At 47.7% G+C, this 17,948-nt stretch overlaps 1 protein-coding gene across 2 annotated transcripts; it reads left to right on the plus strand.

Moving 5' to 3' along the window:
- Positions 1-1,500: 1,500 nt before the first annotated feature.
- On the plus strand, positions 1,501-16,235 carry PRMT1 (protein arginine methyltransferase 1). 2 transcript variants are annotated; one of them, XM_078601619.1, is made up of 10 exons: positions 1,501-1,604; positions 4,467-4,595; positions 6,208-6,363; positions 6,739-6,802; positions 7,437-7,579; positions 8,058-8,145; positions 8,897-9,012; positions 10,184-10,334; positions 11,366-11,490; positions 12,360-16,235. In XM_078601619.1, exons 1-10 carry the CDS (start codon positions 1,590-1,592, stop codon positions 12,441-12,443), a joined length of 1,071 nt encoding a protein of 356 aa, XP_078457745.1. In that variant the 5' UTR covers positions 1,501-1,589; the 3' UTR covers positions 12,444-16,235. The 2 variants fall into 2 exon arrangements, with proteins under 2 accessions (XP_078457745.1, XP_078457746.1); XM_078601620.1 differs by lacking the exon at positions 1,501-1,604 and adding an exon at positions 1,611-1,806.
- Positions 16,236-17,948: the final 1,713 nt, after the last annotated feature.

The following is a 17,948-nucleotide window of genomic DNA, read 5'->3' on the forward strand; positions in this document are numbered from 1 at the left end:
ATTGTTTGAGACGTGCGTCGATAACTAACTTGTACACAAAGTTTTTAGCCAAATATCCCCCACGTGTAGCCTTAGACTGTAGGGGAAAGCGCTGTTAGCGAGCACCTATAAAGGCCGGCACGGGCACACGAGGGGGGGGGGGGGGTGGACAACATGACCCAGCCAATGCAGCCTTGCCTGCCGGAGGAGTTCACCGATGGGACTTTGTCCAGATCTTTCAAGGATTTGTGAGCTCCTCATACAATCCAGCCTGGTTAAACCCAGGATGGATCGTAGGCAGGCCAGCCGAAATGTTTCTCACCGGCAAAGATGTTCCATTAGGGGGGTCCACGTTTCTCGAGCGTAGAGAAGGGAGGGCATGACTGTGGCCGAGAAGACCTGAAGCTTCGTGTGGAGCGACAGACCAGGTAGCTTCCACACAGCGTTACGCAACCGATGAAAAGATAATGCCGCTCGACTGATTCGGAGTGAGACCTCTGCTGTCAAACCGGAACAGCTCATGAGCACACTACCCAGGTATGGGAAGCTCTCCACTCTCTCCACAACTGCCCCATCACCGATTGGGAGTTATGGGGGTGGAGTGTCCGATGGTACAAAATACCCAGGCAGGTGCTTCGTTTTAGTGGGGCTGATGGTAAAGCCCACCTCTTAGTGGCAAGCTCCAGGTTCAGCAGCAGCGCCTCCAACTCCTCCTCTTAGTGAGCAGCAATCACCAAATCATCAAATCAGCATACATAAGCTGGTTGACCAATAAGGAGCCATCCCTCGAACGCACTCGAGCATCGATCAGCCTCCCGTTGTAATTATACCAGATGTAAATTCCTCCGGTACACCCATGGAAAGCTTCTCGAACTACGTGGTCAAAGATGATGTTAAATAATGTGGCTATGCGTTAATTGTGTGTTGACTGACCCTCTGTGTTGCATTGCATTACATTGCGTTACAACAAACACCTGAAGACGATTGCTTGTGTTGCGATCGAAACGTCGTGGCATTGTTATTATCTTTTATTATTTTTCTATCTACGTGGCTTTACCGAAAGATCCAAAGAATATAATACAAAAATACACGCACACTCCACACCCATACTCCTCCCACACACACTCCCCACACACACACACATACCACATACTCCCCACACACACCACACACTCCCCACACACACCACACACTCCCCACACACACACACCACATACTCCCCACACACACACACCACATACTCCCCACACACACACACCAAACACTCACCACACACTCCCCACACACACACACATCACTCACTCCCCACAACACTCACTCCCCCCACACACGCCACACACACACACATCACTCACTCCCCACAACACTCACTCCCCCCACGCACGCCCAAGCCACCAAGTGAGTGCGGCACGTGGGCCAACCCCAATCCGCGCCTCATCACTCTCCACCACAGGCTCGGCCTCTCCACTACTCTCGCCTGGCCCTTGCCCCCGCCCCCCCTCGCTGACTCCGCCCCCTTCCGCCCACCGCCACCCCCACCTCCACAAGCGTCACGTGACACTCGGCGATCGATTGCGCGCCCTGCAGCCTTCTTTGTTCGCCGGAACACGATGGCGGAGACAGACGTGAGTTCGGGCTCCCCTCACCTCGCCCTCTTCATCGCCTCTCTCCTTCCCCCAAACGCCGCCGACGCTGCGCCCTGTCCGTCCGCACCCCCCCTCTCCCCTTCCTCATCTCGGGCTGAACGAGCGAATCTCGGGACGGGAGGGTTTCTTTGTGGCGTGGAAAAAACGTAGCGCGGCCGACGCGGCGCCTCATCCTATCCATGTAGGCCTCGGCCGCATGGGGCTTGCGCAGAGGGGGGACGCTGTGGACTGTTGCAGCGGACTAATTGGCGAGCGGTCGACGTGCTTAAATGTTTTCTCGAAGGTTATTTTGTGCCCGCGGTTTGGTCCGCGCGGGATGGTTGGGGCGCCTGGGTCGTGGAAGGGATGTGCGGTCGGGTAGGCCCCGCCGCTTGAGCCTGGGCCCACGTGGGTGGCCCGTGGGACACCGGCGCGGACATCGGCCTCGCGGGGGAGCCTCATGCTCGCTTAGAGACGCGGACTAACGATGAGGGCCGTACATTCGTTATCGAGCTACGTCGACTTACACAGAGACCCGTATATTTTTTACGCATAAGACCCATGTGCTGGCGGAGACCCACAGGCTCCATTAGACGCCGACAGATTCTAGGAGCGAGCGCGGCTGTATCTGAAATAGAGCCGGCGAATTTGTTTTAAGCCGGCAAGTGGCGTTGCGTAGTCTATCGCATATCCCGTGCTATTCACGGCGCGTAAGTCTCGTTTTAATTGATCCGCGCTTAGGGAGACGAAACGCGAAAGTGTGTAACTCGAATGTGCCGTGCCCGGGTTTGTGATTCGCGTTGCCTGGCGCCAGTTTTACGTTTCACGAACGTCAAAGAATATTCTCTAAAGCTCGTCCCTCGTGGCAGGCGACCGGCTTCATTGTGTTAAAAAAAAATTTACGTGCGAGTGGCAAACGGTGACTTTCCGGGTGCGATAATATCGCGCGTGTCACCAGTCCGCGATTTAACATAAAAAAATGTCACTCCTTAGGCCTAACTCGTGGTGTTTCCCCGGATGTAAAAATAAAACCTTTGATAATTTTACTCCACGAGGAAATTGCTAAATTGGAGTTACTAATAAACTTTTGTAGAGCCTGAACGGCTGAAAATATAAAAAAAAATTTAAACCAAAACGCAAATAAGGTGATTTTTAGTTTCGACGAGCTTCGGCTGAATGCAATGACTTAAAAATGGGACTTAGCCAGTATCAAAGTATTACAAAATAAGAATAAGTTTTCCCCTTTATGGCAAATAACAGGAGGTGTTAAGATGTTTAAACACCAAATACAAATATTTTGCAAGGAATCAAGTTCTGCATTAACCACGCGTAATTGTGGTGAACATGCAAACTGATATACAGCTCCTTTTGATGCATGCTTTCCCACGCCGTGTCGGGTCTCAGTGGTTGTCTTGGCCATACCTCGCCACGCTGGTGAGTGCGGGTTTGAAATGGAGGGACGAGGCGCTTGCTTTGATAACGCCCCACCGATGTTTTTGCATCGTCCGGGAATTGAATTCGGATGGCCGTGTTTTAAAAGTGGCGTGCGAGCTAACTTAAACACGCGCTCCCCCTCCCCCCTGTTGGTCATAATCAAGTTTCATTCATTTAACCAGGAAGTCGTATTGCCTACAACACGTAGTCATTGCGAGTCTGTTCTAAATACTAAGCAGGCTGAAGCTTACAAAGTAAAAAAAGCAGTTCAGGTTGATTCGTTTGTTAAACTTGAGCTGATGTGATAATGCAGCGCACATCTTAATAATATACCGATCTTTGTGAATCAAATACTTAGTACAGCTTTAAAGATAATTAATCCACTTCATGTGCTTTAATAAATCGCCAACAGGATGTATTCGACCCAGATATCAAATTCTTGCCATGTTCCATACATGCTCGTACATGTACAATCCACTGTCGGTCATGGGAGAGGCATACATTTAAGTAAAATGTTATTCACAACCATATAAAAAGTCATGTTATAAAGCTAATTATCAAATTAATTAATTAAAGTAACGTGTATATTTTACTGTCTCTGCAACAGGAGGTTCTTGACCTTCAATCCAATTGTTCTAAAGGCAATATTGAGGTCTATTAAAATCCCAATTAAAACATTTAATTCACCCGTTTCATAACGTGTTATATGGTAGAATGTTTTACTACAATTGAAAACCTGTCCACACTTCCTCATGGAGCTTTCAAAAGTCATGTGGCACTAAAAATAAATTGGCTGCATTGTTTAACGACGCACGACACGGAGCGATGAGGTAGGGGCACATCGCTATTGTTCCGCCATCTGGATTTGGCCAGACGCATGGAAATTATTTCGAATTTGGCAAGTCGAAGTATCCGGGGGTGGAGGGGGCGCATGCTAAGTAGCGACGGGCGTCCCATAAGGAATATTGGTTGAGGAAGGGGCAGAACATATTGCTTACCCCCTCACCCCTGTCCAAAAATTGGAGGGGTGGAGATACCCCTCGAATGTGTTTCTGCATTCAGTGTTTTTGAGGATAACTACTGCAGGAGTCCCAGTTGGCGATTGTGTTTGGGTCTCAGCCAATGAGGAGAGTGGGTGTCCCTTGTCGCCCTAACAATACCACATCCCCTTTCATAACGCCACCTCCCATCTCGGCACTTCCTTTCAACGGCTACACCACTCTTCAACACTCCTGCCACCTCAATCTCAACATCACTGCCACTCCTTAAACATTGCTACCTCTATCACTACCGCCTCTATCACTACCGTTCCCAACACCACTGCCACCCTTTTCAACATCACCCTCCGTAATCCCCGCACATGGCACCGCCCCTTCTGCCACCACCACGGTGATGCCACGGTCTGAACCTCTGTTGTCTGTGGCCCAGGTGACGATGTCCCAGGAAACCCCGACCCCGACTGTCAACGGGAGTGTGGAGGGCACTGCTCCGAACGCGGACGAGATGACGTCCAAGGACTACTACTTCGACTCGTACGCCCACTTCGGCATCCACGAGGTTTGTCAACGGCACCGATCCGACCCTGGCGTTCCTTGTTGCCTCGTAGCAACGTGCAACTTGCAAGACAAATTGCACCAATGGTACACTTACAGCACCTTGTCAATACAGTGGTGGATGAGGGACCCCCTCCACACTGTGTGGGTCCTGGGTGGCATTTGACCAGACTTCACCACGCTGGTCAGTGTAGGTTGGTGGAAGATCAAAGCATGGAAGCAAAGTAAAAACAATGGATTGTGCTTGTACTGCCCTCTGCTGCTGCCCACGATATAGCACAGGCTGCTGCGGGGCTGTGTGCTGCATTACCAATTCGATAATAAATTCACATCACCTTCATAATACTGATTAATATTGCCTTCATGACTGCAATGTATGCGTTTCATGCCCATTCTTGTATTAAGATTGAAAGTAAATTCTGAGATTGTTTTCGTATTTCATGTTCGGACTGTGCTAGGATGATCATGTATTGTCTCCCCAGATGCTTGTTAAAATGTATTTACTCATTGGTTGCTCACATGGTTTGGAATCAAATACAGCATTTGGTAATATACAGTATTTGGTAAGAACAAAACAGCTGATATGGAGTTGGGCAGGACATCTCTGAGCATCGTATAACAGATGGAATTAAATTAATAAAGGACTGGAGGCTAGGAGATTTGAGCGAGCACACTGCGTGGAGGGGGGCAAGAAATTGTGGAGTGGAAGACATTGCAGGAGATATTTTCCCAGCACTGGGATGGTCACCACAAAGAAATATCTGTTCAGTTTTGGTTCACTTTTCACCAAGCCCCCGGTAATCCTGTGACGCAGTGATTGTAGACTGTTTTAGGCGGAGCAGAGGGTGAGGCGTCTGTCACCAGTTCTGATGATATTGCATTGAGAATGAGGGTCATTAGCCAAGCTATTCTCTTAACGGGTTCTTGAGACTTCGCTCATGTCCTCTTCCACATCATTTCTGACTCGTGCTGCCAATAACGAAGTCCAAAGTCCGCACGAAGTGTGTGACATCACTGCTCCTTGTGAAACCATCTGCAACGCTACTGCCCGGCTACACTGTGTGAACATAATTAATGAGTAAAGATCTAATTGGCCGGCAGCAAAGCAATACTTGAGGGTTTGAGTGTCCTCCAGTTGTGAGTAGGCTTGGAATGGGTCAGCCGAGGACTATAAGAACTATCGCTATCGACCGCACGGGTATCAACGCATACTTCCTTTTAACGAAATCACTTGTGCCAACACTGCTGGCGTCATGGATACCACACCCTGGACATTATTGTGGGATCTTGCTCGGCACGTAGTGATCAGTTCATCGATGAAAATACATTATTCACAATCTGTGCAAATTATTTGTAAATGATTTTCCACTTACAGGGTCATATTGAGAACAAAATTATATTATTTGACTCAGAGATTGAGTTAATTTACATCAATACAATAGCTGTTTGAGGCGATGTTTTTTTTAAATAATCAACTTGAGCTACATTGTTAATGTGGGTAAAGCCACGTGTTGAAGTTGCTATAACAAAACTGAACACTGGAGATTTGTTGTTGGTTAAATGCTTCATTGCTTATGAGGTTAACGGTCGTGGCGGCGGTGTTTTTGACATTCCAGGAGATGCTGAAGGATGAGGTGCGGACGAGGACTTACCGTAACGCCATGTACCACAACCGCCACCTCTTCAAGGACAAGGTGGTTCTGGACGTAGGCAGCGGCACGGGCATCCTCTGCATGTTCGCCGCCAAGGCTGGGGCCAAGAAAGTCTTTGGGGTAAGAACCCACTTCCACACCCTGCTGGATTAACAATAACAACGGTGTCATTTAAACAGGAAAGCTTCACTGACAATGATGTGTGTTTTCAGGAGGGGGCTCCTGTGTTGGGATGTTTGCCCGCTTCTCGTCAGGAGTGCTTTGCATGTGCGAGAGAAAAGCCACTCGTTGGCGATGATGATCAAAGATCCAACTGCTAGCTACTTAGGAGCTTTCTGGCTTTGGCAATTTTACAAAGCTGAATGTGTGTGGTCTACCAACCCTTTAAAGTGATAGATTACAGGTTGCATTGTTCAGAAATTAAAGTTATTGCCGGTTGTCTGCTCGCTAATCACAGCCCTGGATTAACGGTGTTTTCATTTTTCTTTTGTGCAGATCGAGTGCTCCAACATTGCAGACTATTCACAGCAGATCATCAAAGCCAACAACTTGGATTCAGGTTAGTTTTCCACATTGTAGTAGGGCTTTTTCCCACTGTCTATGTTATTGACAGCCTTCTGCTAGGTTTGTACAAGAGGTATAATAATGTAAATAATTGACAGCTTTTCATCAATCCACTGCTGGATGAAGGCCACCCCACAATGTGTCGTTGATGGAGGTTGTTTGACAATACTTCACCGCGCTGGTCAGTGTGGGTTGGCCAAGGGGGAGGATCTAGGTTGGGTTGGATATCACTCCGCCACTGGTGTTAGTGATGGCTGGGAATCAAACTCGGGTTACTGGGTTCGTAGCCCAACACGCTACACGGGCTCCACCCCCTATTTTACCCGTTAAATGTAAGGATTTGCCTTAGGTATGTAGGTACTGAGCCACTGAGATCCGCATGTTTATTACACACTTGACTCACGGCCACTGTTTGAGATAAATCTCCCCATTTTTTCTGTGGTGTCTAAAGATGCGGTGGCATTTAGATGCCACACAAATCCAAATAGTATTACAACTGCACTTGTGTAGGGTGGCTCACGGCGGTGTGATGGCACCATGTTGTACGTATGTTGAAATTGTTTCGTGCCGTACGGAGCAAACCGTGCTCATCAGAGGTGCCAACGCATGTTTTTGTTCTGTGTCCTCAGTGATAACGATTGTGAAGGGCAAGGTGGAGGAGGTGGAGCTGCTGGTTGACAAGGTGGACATCATCATCAGCGAGTGGATGGGATACTGCCTGCTCTACGAATCCATGCTCAACACTGTCATCTGTGCCCGCGACAAGTGGCTGGTAAGGCGTCGTTAAACGTCATCGTCAGCCATTGTCCGCTCACTGCTATGAAATCTCATTTACCATACACTATGCTAACAACGTTACACCGTACAAGCAAACACTCGCGTTTCTACCATATTCGTTCTATTGACACCATTCCAACAGTATACACGCACACTGCACAATGTTACACTGCCACCACAAACAAAATACACATCACACCAGCATCGCCAGTGTCTCTCCATTGCTGGACGAAGGCCTCACCTTGCCATCGCCATACCTCATTGTCTCTGGTGGTCATCCTCATGGGCGGCACCTTCATTTTTGGTTGCCGTTTCATCACGAGTCTTAATCCACCAGCGATTGTCCCTTTCTAGCGATGTGTCCTGCCCCATGTACACTTTTCTTTCTTAACCACTGGAACTGTTGGTGATGCCGCTGTGTGGAGTTGTCGGCGTGCTGCGACTGACGAAACGCGACTCGTCTGGTTCTGTAGAAACCGGGCGGCGCCATCTTCCCCGACCGCGCCTCCCTCTTCCTCACCGCCATCGAGGATCGCCAGTACAAGGAGAACAAAATCAACTGTGAGACCCGCGGCCTCCACAGAGCAAACGCCACGTCCACCACTCTCGCAACCGCAACTATTTTGACTGAGCATTTATAAAAACAAAAATATACTCTACCCCTTGGGTGGGTGGAGCAGGTTTTCTTTTTTGCAACGTTTTGACATTATTTTTGACGTAATTTTACACGGCCAGTGTCATGTCCGTGAATATATACCCAGCCGCCTGAATGTCTACACCTACCTCGGAATGATTTTATTCTTCATACCCACTCGGAAGCAATATTTAGGAATAATATTTCTCCATATAAATGGTTGTTCTGCCATATTACTTTAGTTGTGTTACAAAGTTATCTTTTCAAATACTCATGGCCATACTTTTTCAACTAACACCTACATTTTATGCCCACTTTCCAAACTTGTGTGAAACGGTTATTCAGTTTGCTTGCAATATAATTTTACTTGGTACCATTTGTTGGTCCTGAAGTTCACACCTAACAAAACCTAGGAGTACAAATAAGCGGCAGGGGGGACAAATGTTCCCTGGTAAGAACCTGGGGAAGAATGCAATTTGGAAAGCCAATGTTAATTTACACCGGCTTATTCAAATCATGCCGCATGGGGGTAATCGAATCTATCCGCACAGTGGCACGAGTCGACCGAGCAACGGGACCGTGTGCGACGTGCCGTCACCGCACGGTGAAGCAACTCGGGCGTACGAGCTGACCTCGGTGCGTCGCTTTCTACCCCCCCCCCCCCGCGTGTGCGCTCAGGGTGGGAGGACGTGTACGGCTTCGACATGTCTTGCATCCGCGACGTGGCCATCCAGGAGCCGCTGGTGGACGTGGTGGAGCCCAAGCAGGTGGTCACCAACTCCTGCCTCGTCAAGGTGGGGCTCTCCGTGTAGCTTGCGCCGCCCGTCCTCAGGCTCCCCACGAAGCTCGCTTCTCACAAGTGGATGCTTTGACGATTACAATTACTGCCACTGCGTAGGTGTTTCACGGTTACTCTGTATGGCTCTCCAATTTGGTTCTGCGTTGTGCCTTGTGCTCTTTGGCATTGAAACGTTTGGCCGTTATGCCGAACAACACCACGGTTACAACCTGAAAACACTTCACAGAGCTGTCATTTAAATTCCTGTCTGGATTCATAACAAGTGAATGCAACCGCTGTACAAAATGGAATTTGTATCATGAATATAATTATTTTTACTGATTTGTACACTACTAGGGGTGCGACTATTCGCCCTAGTTTATTAAATCACGAGGTGGTTTAATACAGCAGCCTTGAATGGCTGTGATGGGTAGTATGAACCTACGGCATAGGATATGTAGGTGAATCGAAAAGCAGATTTTTTTTTACATCTGTGATTTGATATCTGTATTGCTCATTAAATAAGTCATAGCTCATTAATGGATGCATCTCTACACCCAGTCCTCTAATGTGTCCATTTGAAATTTTCTGTTAACATGTACTGCGAGTTACTGTTAGTAATGATCTGTGCTAATGTAAGGTTTTAGCTGTAATACTGTATTTCTTATTCTGACCGTGTGATATTCTTGGGTTTTTCGGTAAAGTCACGTAGATGGGTTCAAATAAAATAACAAAAAACTACTATGAATCGATCGCAACACGTCATCAGGAAAAGTGGATGAAAGACTGACTCAAATTTTCTTGGTGACCGCTTGTGTTGCGAACGTCGTAGTTTTTGTTATTTTCTTAGAACCTATCTACGTGACTTTACCGAAAGACCCAAGAATATGAATTCCTACAGTCACGAAAGCTTTAAGTCAAGATTTGACCATGTGATGTTGTTTATTTATCGATATTTTTAAAAAAAATATTTGTGTGTATTTTATATTTTGGTCGGTGAGACTCTAAATGGAATCAATCTCCCCCCATCGCTGTCGGTCGTTACGAAAGAAGCTCGCGTGATCGTGGCAGCTGGGAAACGTAGCGGCGTGCATCGTCTGAGCCGCCTGGTAGCAAGAGAGAAGGGTCACGACGAGATGGAAACGCCGGCCGACCCAACCTGACCCCCTGTCCGTTGTCTCCCGCAGGAGGTGGACATCTACACGGTGAAGGTGGACGACCTGACCTTCACATCGCCCTTCTGCCTGCAAGTGCGGCGCGCCGACTACGTGCACGCGCTGGTGGCGTACTTCACCGTCGAGTTCACGCGCTGCCACAAGCGCACCGGCTTCTCCACAGGTGAGCGCCCGACGGAGCTCGCGCTCCGCTCGGTGCCCAGGAGCTGCCGCGTCAGTGCCGGCGGCACCAGCGGTGCAAGTGCGGACGGTCCGAGAGGGTGGTTTTTTTGTCTGGTCCTGCCAAGTTTTCACAGTAGAGGACGATGATTGCTTCGTGTATTCCAATGGAGCAGTAATTACCGGATTTAAAAAAATGTATTTGGTCAGTGACCCCGGCACACGATGGGAGCTACTCTTGCGAATGATGCCACGTGATCTTGAACTTGCGCATTGGAACAGGCGGATGGTATTTTTTGGCCAATACGCCAGCAGTAATAACCAGGGTGGCTGCCCCGATACGAACCATGCACCTCTGACAGCTGGGCCGTGTCACCACCCCATACAGTTGATTGTATTGCTCATGGTGCCTGACTCAAATCGTGTGTTTAATGAATTTTGTTTGCCTTTCATGCAAATTGTATGCTCATGCTGATGGTGCAAACAGCTGTACAAATGGTAGCGGTTCAAGAATCACTGGTATTTTTTGGCCCGTTTTGAACGACTTGTTTGTATTGTTTCTGATTTACTACCTTGAAAACTCGAGCATTGATGCTGGGCAACACAGTTTTATAGCACATCATCACTCTGGTGTATAAAGTACGTAACTTGTTTTTAATATTTTTCCCACAAGAAGTGTAACAATGCATCAATCAATTATCATTTGTTCAGCTTTTGATATTGCATCAAATTGTATGTGTACATTATTTTTTCTTTGTTTTCATTATATGTAAAAGGTTCATATGAATCCTAAAAAAAAAAAGATCGAATTGATTTGTGACCCTGAATCGATCGTGGCAATTCATTGAATTGCCGGCAGGTCCAGTAGTCCGGAAGGGGTGGCGAATCTCACCGTGCAGTATGTGTGATGGTTGTTCTTGAACGAATTTGAGTAACTGCCATGGTTTAAAGGAAAAACCTGATTGTGGTGCTGTGTGTGTTCCTATTTGTGTTGCGGCTGGAGTGCGTTGTGACATGCCCGTTTGCCCCTGCTAGCGCCCGACGCCCCGTACACCCACTGGAAGCAAACGGTGTTCTACCTGAAGGAGGACTGCCTGACAGTGAAGCCGGGGGAGGAGATCTATGGCACCATCTCCCTGCGCCCCAATGCCAAGAACAACGTGAGTCGTCGCATCTTCCCCTCCCATCACGCACACCTCTATAACCACCCACACGGGCAGTGTTAATCACCTCGGTGATATTAACGGTGGAAACGTTTGGTTGGCGGAACGATTTTAAAAGTCGAATCAAACGATGGTTTTGTGTGGAGGAAAGTCATCGAGCACGCCAATGACTACGACCATTTCAGTCGGAACGATCCCAACACTGTTCTGGGGGCAATTAGTTTTGCACGCCACATCCATCTGTTCTCGTAATACTACAGTCGGTGCTGTGTAGGAATATCGGGAAAAACAGTATAGGATTATTATGGATCTTGTATTCCTGTGCCTTGGCGCTGATGAACCCCCACTCTCAAGTCAGCCCAGCCCAGCAGCGTTTCAGAAAATATTGTGTGAAATAAATCCTGTTACCCACCACCAACACAAGCATGACTGACTATAGCGACACGAAATTAAGACATAAGTCGAAATGAAAATGCAGAATAGCATAATTTAAGTAACCTTATTTAGAGACGGCAATGCACTAAGGAAGACCACACATTATAATTGTCTATATATACGTTAATACACATCGAGTTAACTGGTTGGCTGACCTAATATTGGGGAGGGGGGTTGCGTAACACTTGCCAACATTTAACAACTAACAGTGGGCTACATTTCGAATTGAAGATTAGATTAGAAAGTGTTGTTGCCAGGCTGAAATACCCCCTCTATTGTACCCGATTAGTTGCTTCTAAGATTATTTTAGTAATGGATGAGTATTGTTTGTGGGCTATTTTGAAGCGGTGGGCCCTCCTGGGTTTCCCGTCGCTGCTCCGCAAGCTAATTTGTGTGGTGAACGTCGCCCCTGCTGCCATTTCTGCTTTCAGCGGGACCTGGACTTCACCATCGACGTGGAGTTCAAGGGTCAGCTGTGCGAGGTGTCATCGTCCCAGGAGTACCGCATGCGCTGAGCGGCGCGACATGGAGGAGGAGTTGTAGGGGGGGGGGGGGGGCGGGAGGGGTTAGACGCACGCAAAACAAAAAGTGAAACGGGAAAATAAACTTAAAAATAAAGAAAAAATACCTCCGTACCATCGCCAAAATTTACCTTCAGTCTCGCTTTCATGTGGCAGGAGGGAAAAGTAAGAGTTTTAAAATTTGGTGTCGTTGAATGCTACGATTTTCAACCAATCCGAGGCAACAGCAGATGGATTGGTAGGCACACCGCCGGTGCGTGCGTGGATGGGCGCGTTAGCCGGCGATGCGTTTTGATTACCTTAAGTGAAAGCATTGTTACCTTTACTTTTTTGTTTTCAGTCGGCCGATTGTCCCTGGTTAATCGTGGCACAGGAGAGCCACTTTATTCCTGTCTTCAGTATTTTCGGTACTCTACCAGTACGTCACCGCCCCCTCCCCTCCCCAACCTATTTTGGAATGCATTTCTGATGGCGAGCGTGTTCAGCGCTTGGGAGTGCATACGGACGGCCATTGAAGCACCGTGTGTGTACAATGTAGTGTATTGTGGTGTCTGTATTTTAATGTTTTGTTCTGCATTGATAAACTATGGAATTTCTGTCGTCGTATCAGAATACTCATCGTTTTAGTTTTTTCTATATATAAAAAAAAACAGCTTCCGTTTGAATTGGTGCGCAGGTTTTTGTTTTTTTTCTCGTTCCCATTCATTACGCGGCATTTAATTATTTTGTACAGTTCAACATTTAAGATGGTTTTAAAGGTGGCATAAATGTTTGAGCTAGTGGAGGAGAACAGCTGTTGCTGTCGCTTCTCCCCCTTATTGCGTTTTACCCCTTTTTCCACTGCACCAATCGAGCCGTGCCCAGCCAGTCCGGCGTGGCTCAGGAGCATCGCCAGTTCCCCCCCCCCCCCCCCGCTGCAGACCCAGAACTGTGGCCCGCTGACGCTGCACGCAGTAAACTTCGGTTGCGTCAATCTTGTACCGAACGACACATTGTGCGATGCTACTTCGCGCCGGGCCACATTGCGACGTCTTGCGAGGCCATGGTTTGGTTCCAGCTCAGCGTGGTAAATAGCCGGCGGTAAAATTGCCCGTAAGGTGATGGCATCGCCGCGCTGGCACGGCTTGAATTTGTCGGTGGAAAAGGGCTGGTAATGGAGACTGGATGCGCTGGGCGCTGTTCCGTATCGCGTGCTTCGGTATCGCGCTGAGAGTGCGGCGAGCCTGCGATTCGCTACAGCTCGACGACTTGCACTGCAGTATTTCTCCTCTGCGGGGGGTTTAGGCTACGTGGGACGTACTTGCACGCGCGTGTCCTCCCTTGACTGCCCCGGGCTGATTTGGTGCGATGAAGGCACGGCCATTGAGAGCAGCACCCTGCCGCGGTGGGCCCCGTTGCGATTGTCCCCTCGGAATCCGTTTGGGCGAGCACGCGTCTCTACTCTTGACTGTTCGATTGTCTGTCGAGTTTGCTTTAGTTTTTTTTATATACAACACAGGCTCTAAAAACTGCCTTGTGTACCATTAAGCAAGGCAATCCCCGGTGGCACATTCATTCCACGTGGTTTCCCATAAAGGGCTTTCCAGTTGACGCGCTCGGCTCTTGTCACCAGGCCCTGTCCATTACGAGTTGAACAGGGGAGCACTGTGGACTTTCGTGCACGTCAGGTTCAGTGACCAGACGGTTCAACTTGCAATGGTTATGTTTTGTGGGTGAAATGGCCTGCTAGTTTAGCCTCGCTGGGGAAGGCGGTGGTGGGGGGAGTGGGTAATAAACGTCATTTTTAATCCTTCCAAAAGCACGCTGTGCAAAAATGTCTAAAGAGAATGTGAAGGTAGGTTAATTTTGGTGCGATGGAAGGTCTCGTGTGTGATTGTCGTAAGCCAAGGCAGCCTCTGGTCCGAGTTGCTTAGCCTTTGGTCTGATGACCCTGTGGTCTCTCCATCTCGGCTGCCCCGTCCGTACAGCAGCTGGAACCGGTGCTGTCTCTAATAAGTAAACCTCTGCGCTTTAGCCCTACGCAGGTGCCGTTTTAACCCATTTATGGATGACTGTGATATTGTTTTTGTACAAGGATCCCAATTGGCGAGGTTGAAAAGCAAGCACATGTTTTTTTCATTAAATGTCCCTGCGGCTCTCCCATGTGTTTTCGGGTTTTGCCGCGCATTGATCGACATCATGGTCCTCAACGGTTTGCTCTGCGTGCTCGAAGCTTCAAAGCTGAAGCGACGACAAATCGGACATCGTGCCAAACAACACGCAGTTTCAACCCCGTACACACATCGGATGGCACAACCACGAAAACCTGTCGTTTAAGACTCCTACCTGGAAATATTTGTGCGCTCTCGTATATGCGATGCACGAACTCCAAGCATGGATTCATGAAAACCTTTAATAAACATTACATTTAAAAGTACCGTAACATTTCTGTTGTGAATGGAAATCCATGAATTTCTTAACTATTTGGAACGTTTCAAGATTGTAAGGTCCCAAAGTGTTTTTTTTAACGAGTAAAAAATTTGCACGCGACCCAACATTGCATTTTGTCGATGAACGTCCATTTGTGGGTCGGCCACTGTCCTTGAAGGCGGCAGTGGTGGTGCGCTGCACGCCGCACGCGATGCCTCGCCGACGAGACTTCTCTCCACCACCGTGTGCGTTTCTCCACTTTCAGGAAACCTTTCTCGCGCTGGGTTTCTCTGCAGCTCGACGAGTCTGCTCCATCGATGCCGTTTTACCTCCCCCTTGATGTGTTTGGTCGTCAACGGCGGGTGACGCTTGAGCCAAGTGGCCTTTCCCTGTTGCCTGGTCCGAGTCTGTACGGTTGCCATGTGGTGTTGTTTAACTGCAACGCGCTAAACAGGAAAATCAAGCGATGGTTACGCCACCACTTTGATGCGATCTTAATCCGGTGATTTTTGGTGTTTTGATACGTTCGGTCGGTGTGTTCCATTGGATAAATGGCTTTGGTTAAGTGACGACTGCAATATGGCACCGTGGCTTTCATCAATGTTGATATCAGGTTCAAAAGGCCACAACCAATGGAAAGCGTTCAAAAGGGTTGCTGGAGGCGGCAGTGTCCTTCGTGCGTAATAGTTTGAACATAAAAAACGAACTCCAATCGGTAAAAATACACCAAATTAAAGTGTTGAATGGTAAAATATTTCATGAAAGGGGCAGCGTTTTAAAAACTTAAGGTTGAGGTGAAGCCATGCGTGAGCTAATGGTTCCGTGAAGTGCATCGACCTTCCAAATAATTTTAAACCGTTTTGGGAAAAAGATGTCATTTTAAAAGCCCCCTCCTGAAACGGTTGCCGTCCAATTTACCTGAGAAGGTTGATATGCCAACTGTGAACCACGGGAGAGAAAGCCCCTTACAATCTGACCATTAAATTGTAATATTTTAAAACATGAAATGCTTAAACAATTAGGTGTCCCCGTATATATGGGTACAACTTGCATAAATGGGTTAAAAGTGCTGCCACGTGTGTGGCCGGGAACAGTTTTTAAAGTTGCGTCACCTTTCCCTGAAACTGCGTTGCATTTTGTGCGGTCGTGTTTTTTTGTATTTTTTCCCTCCACCCCTCCCCTCCCGTAGCTTTGTTTCTATTTAACTGCAGCTGCGATAAGTCTACCAAGTCCGCCACGTGCTGTGCTGTGGACTTGCAGTGTCCACGTTTCCCATTCATTCGTGTGTTCAGCTGCTGTTTTTAAAGTTGATTTTTTATTGTACTTATTGTGAGGGTGCAACTAGTCGACAATAAAGCTGAGAGCCTCCGTTGCAAATGAGACTGTGTATGCCTTCCTCCCACACAGCTCCTCTCACCTTAAATGTATATATTAAAAACATGATTGCACAGCAAAGGTCCAAAATGACAAGCAGGCACGTAAACTGCACTCCTGATATTGCAATAAATGAAAGTTTGTACGTTTCTTAAAATTGGAGGAACGTTTTCAGAACCTGGAAAGAGAGGCAATGGTTGGGGGAGGAGGGTATTCCAAAGTTGGGAAGGGCGCAAAGAAAGAAGCAGAAATGAGTTTACCTGCGGAGTGGTGGTTGAACGTGGTGTGGATGGGCCAGCTCCTCAACACGGGAACAGTCACCATCGTAGCAAGAGAAGAGTGATGAGCAGCTGACCGACCACTGAAGAGGTGGCTTGGAGTGAGTTGTTTAGTGCTGGGTTCGATCGCGTAAATATAAATGTGTCGTTAAACCCGCCACCACCCGGCACAGCCATATAGTGAAGTTTGTCACGTGAACAAAACGCGACAATTCGTTACTAGTTCGGCACACCGGTGTGTTTTGAGAGAACCCACTCGAATCGTAAATGTGGGTTGACTCTCCAACACACCGGTGTGCTGAATTAGTCAAGGATTGGCATGTTTTGTTAATGTGACGAACCTTACTAATTGACGGTCGGGTAGTGGCGGGTTTAACTAAACGTTTATATTTACGAGATCTAACACAAAAACCTCGTGGATAATATTGGTCGCGAAAGCCTACGTATTAAACTGGTAAGTGCTGGAAATATCAATCAACATTCCTAAATAAAACACTTATTAATTAGCTTGGTTTATGAATTGTATATTTTTCCCCTATTATACCAATTGTGCCCTCTGTTCTCGTGGCGTGGCCACGTGGAACTCTGCGAGGAGCGCGTCACCCCGCCATGCATCTGCGATTGGTCACATGACGGGAGACGTCACAACTCCTTGGGAGACATTTTACATTGAGACACGAGGGGGTGCGATTTCCCACATGCCCGACTGCAAAAGACATTTGTCATTCATAAGAGTTCACTCTCCAACACACAAGCGGCGTGCTGAACTAGTAACGAATTGGCACGTGTTGTTTACGTGACAAACCTTACTGATTGGCTGTGCCGGGTGGTGGCGGGTTTAACAACACATTTACACGATGTAGCACAAAAAACCTCATGGATATCGGTCGTGAAAGGCGACGTTAAACAGACATTTGTCAAATTGTGAACCGTTATTTTGCATTACGAGAGCTGGAATTGGGTCAAATAATCTTAAAATATAATTAACGTTTTTGTTGGTGTATTCATAACTATACCTGAGCATCGACTCAATACACTTGATGGCCTGGCTTACATGACGAGCTATTCAGACCTGGCGAACAAGTGCTGGCTCGGTGCTTTGACCCCTGCGGCACGGGTCAGGACAATACCAAAATACTGATACTGGAAGAATCCGATGAGCTATAAAGCTCTTTTTTTAGATGTCCAGGATGCAATAGAAAGCACAGCTGGAAGTGGAATGGACAACTTCACCGCACAGCTGTAAAGCCCCAGTAGTTATCGGAGTCCAGGGGTTGCATGGCGTACCTCGAGTCCGTGGGCCAGAGTAGCAATTCGTACCACCTAAGGTAGCAACATATTTAGTGGCATTCATTTACGCAGATTAATAAGAGTGAATTCGTCGAAAATGGTGAGCACATAATTTACAGCGATTGGCCACTTGAATTAATTGTAACCA

The sequence above is a fragment of the Lampetra planeri genome, chromosome 16, assembly GCF_965212315.1.
Source record: "Lampetra planeri chromosome 16, kcLamPlan1.2.h2, whole genome shotgun sequence".
Classification (NCBI taxonomy): Eukaryota; Metazoa; Chordata; class Hyperoartia; order Petromyzontiformes; family Petromyzontidae; genus Lampetra; species Lampetra planeri.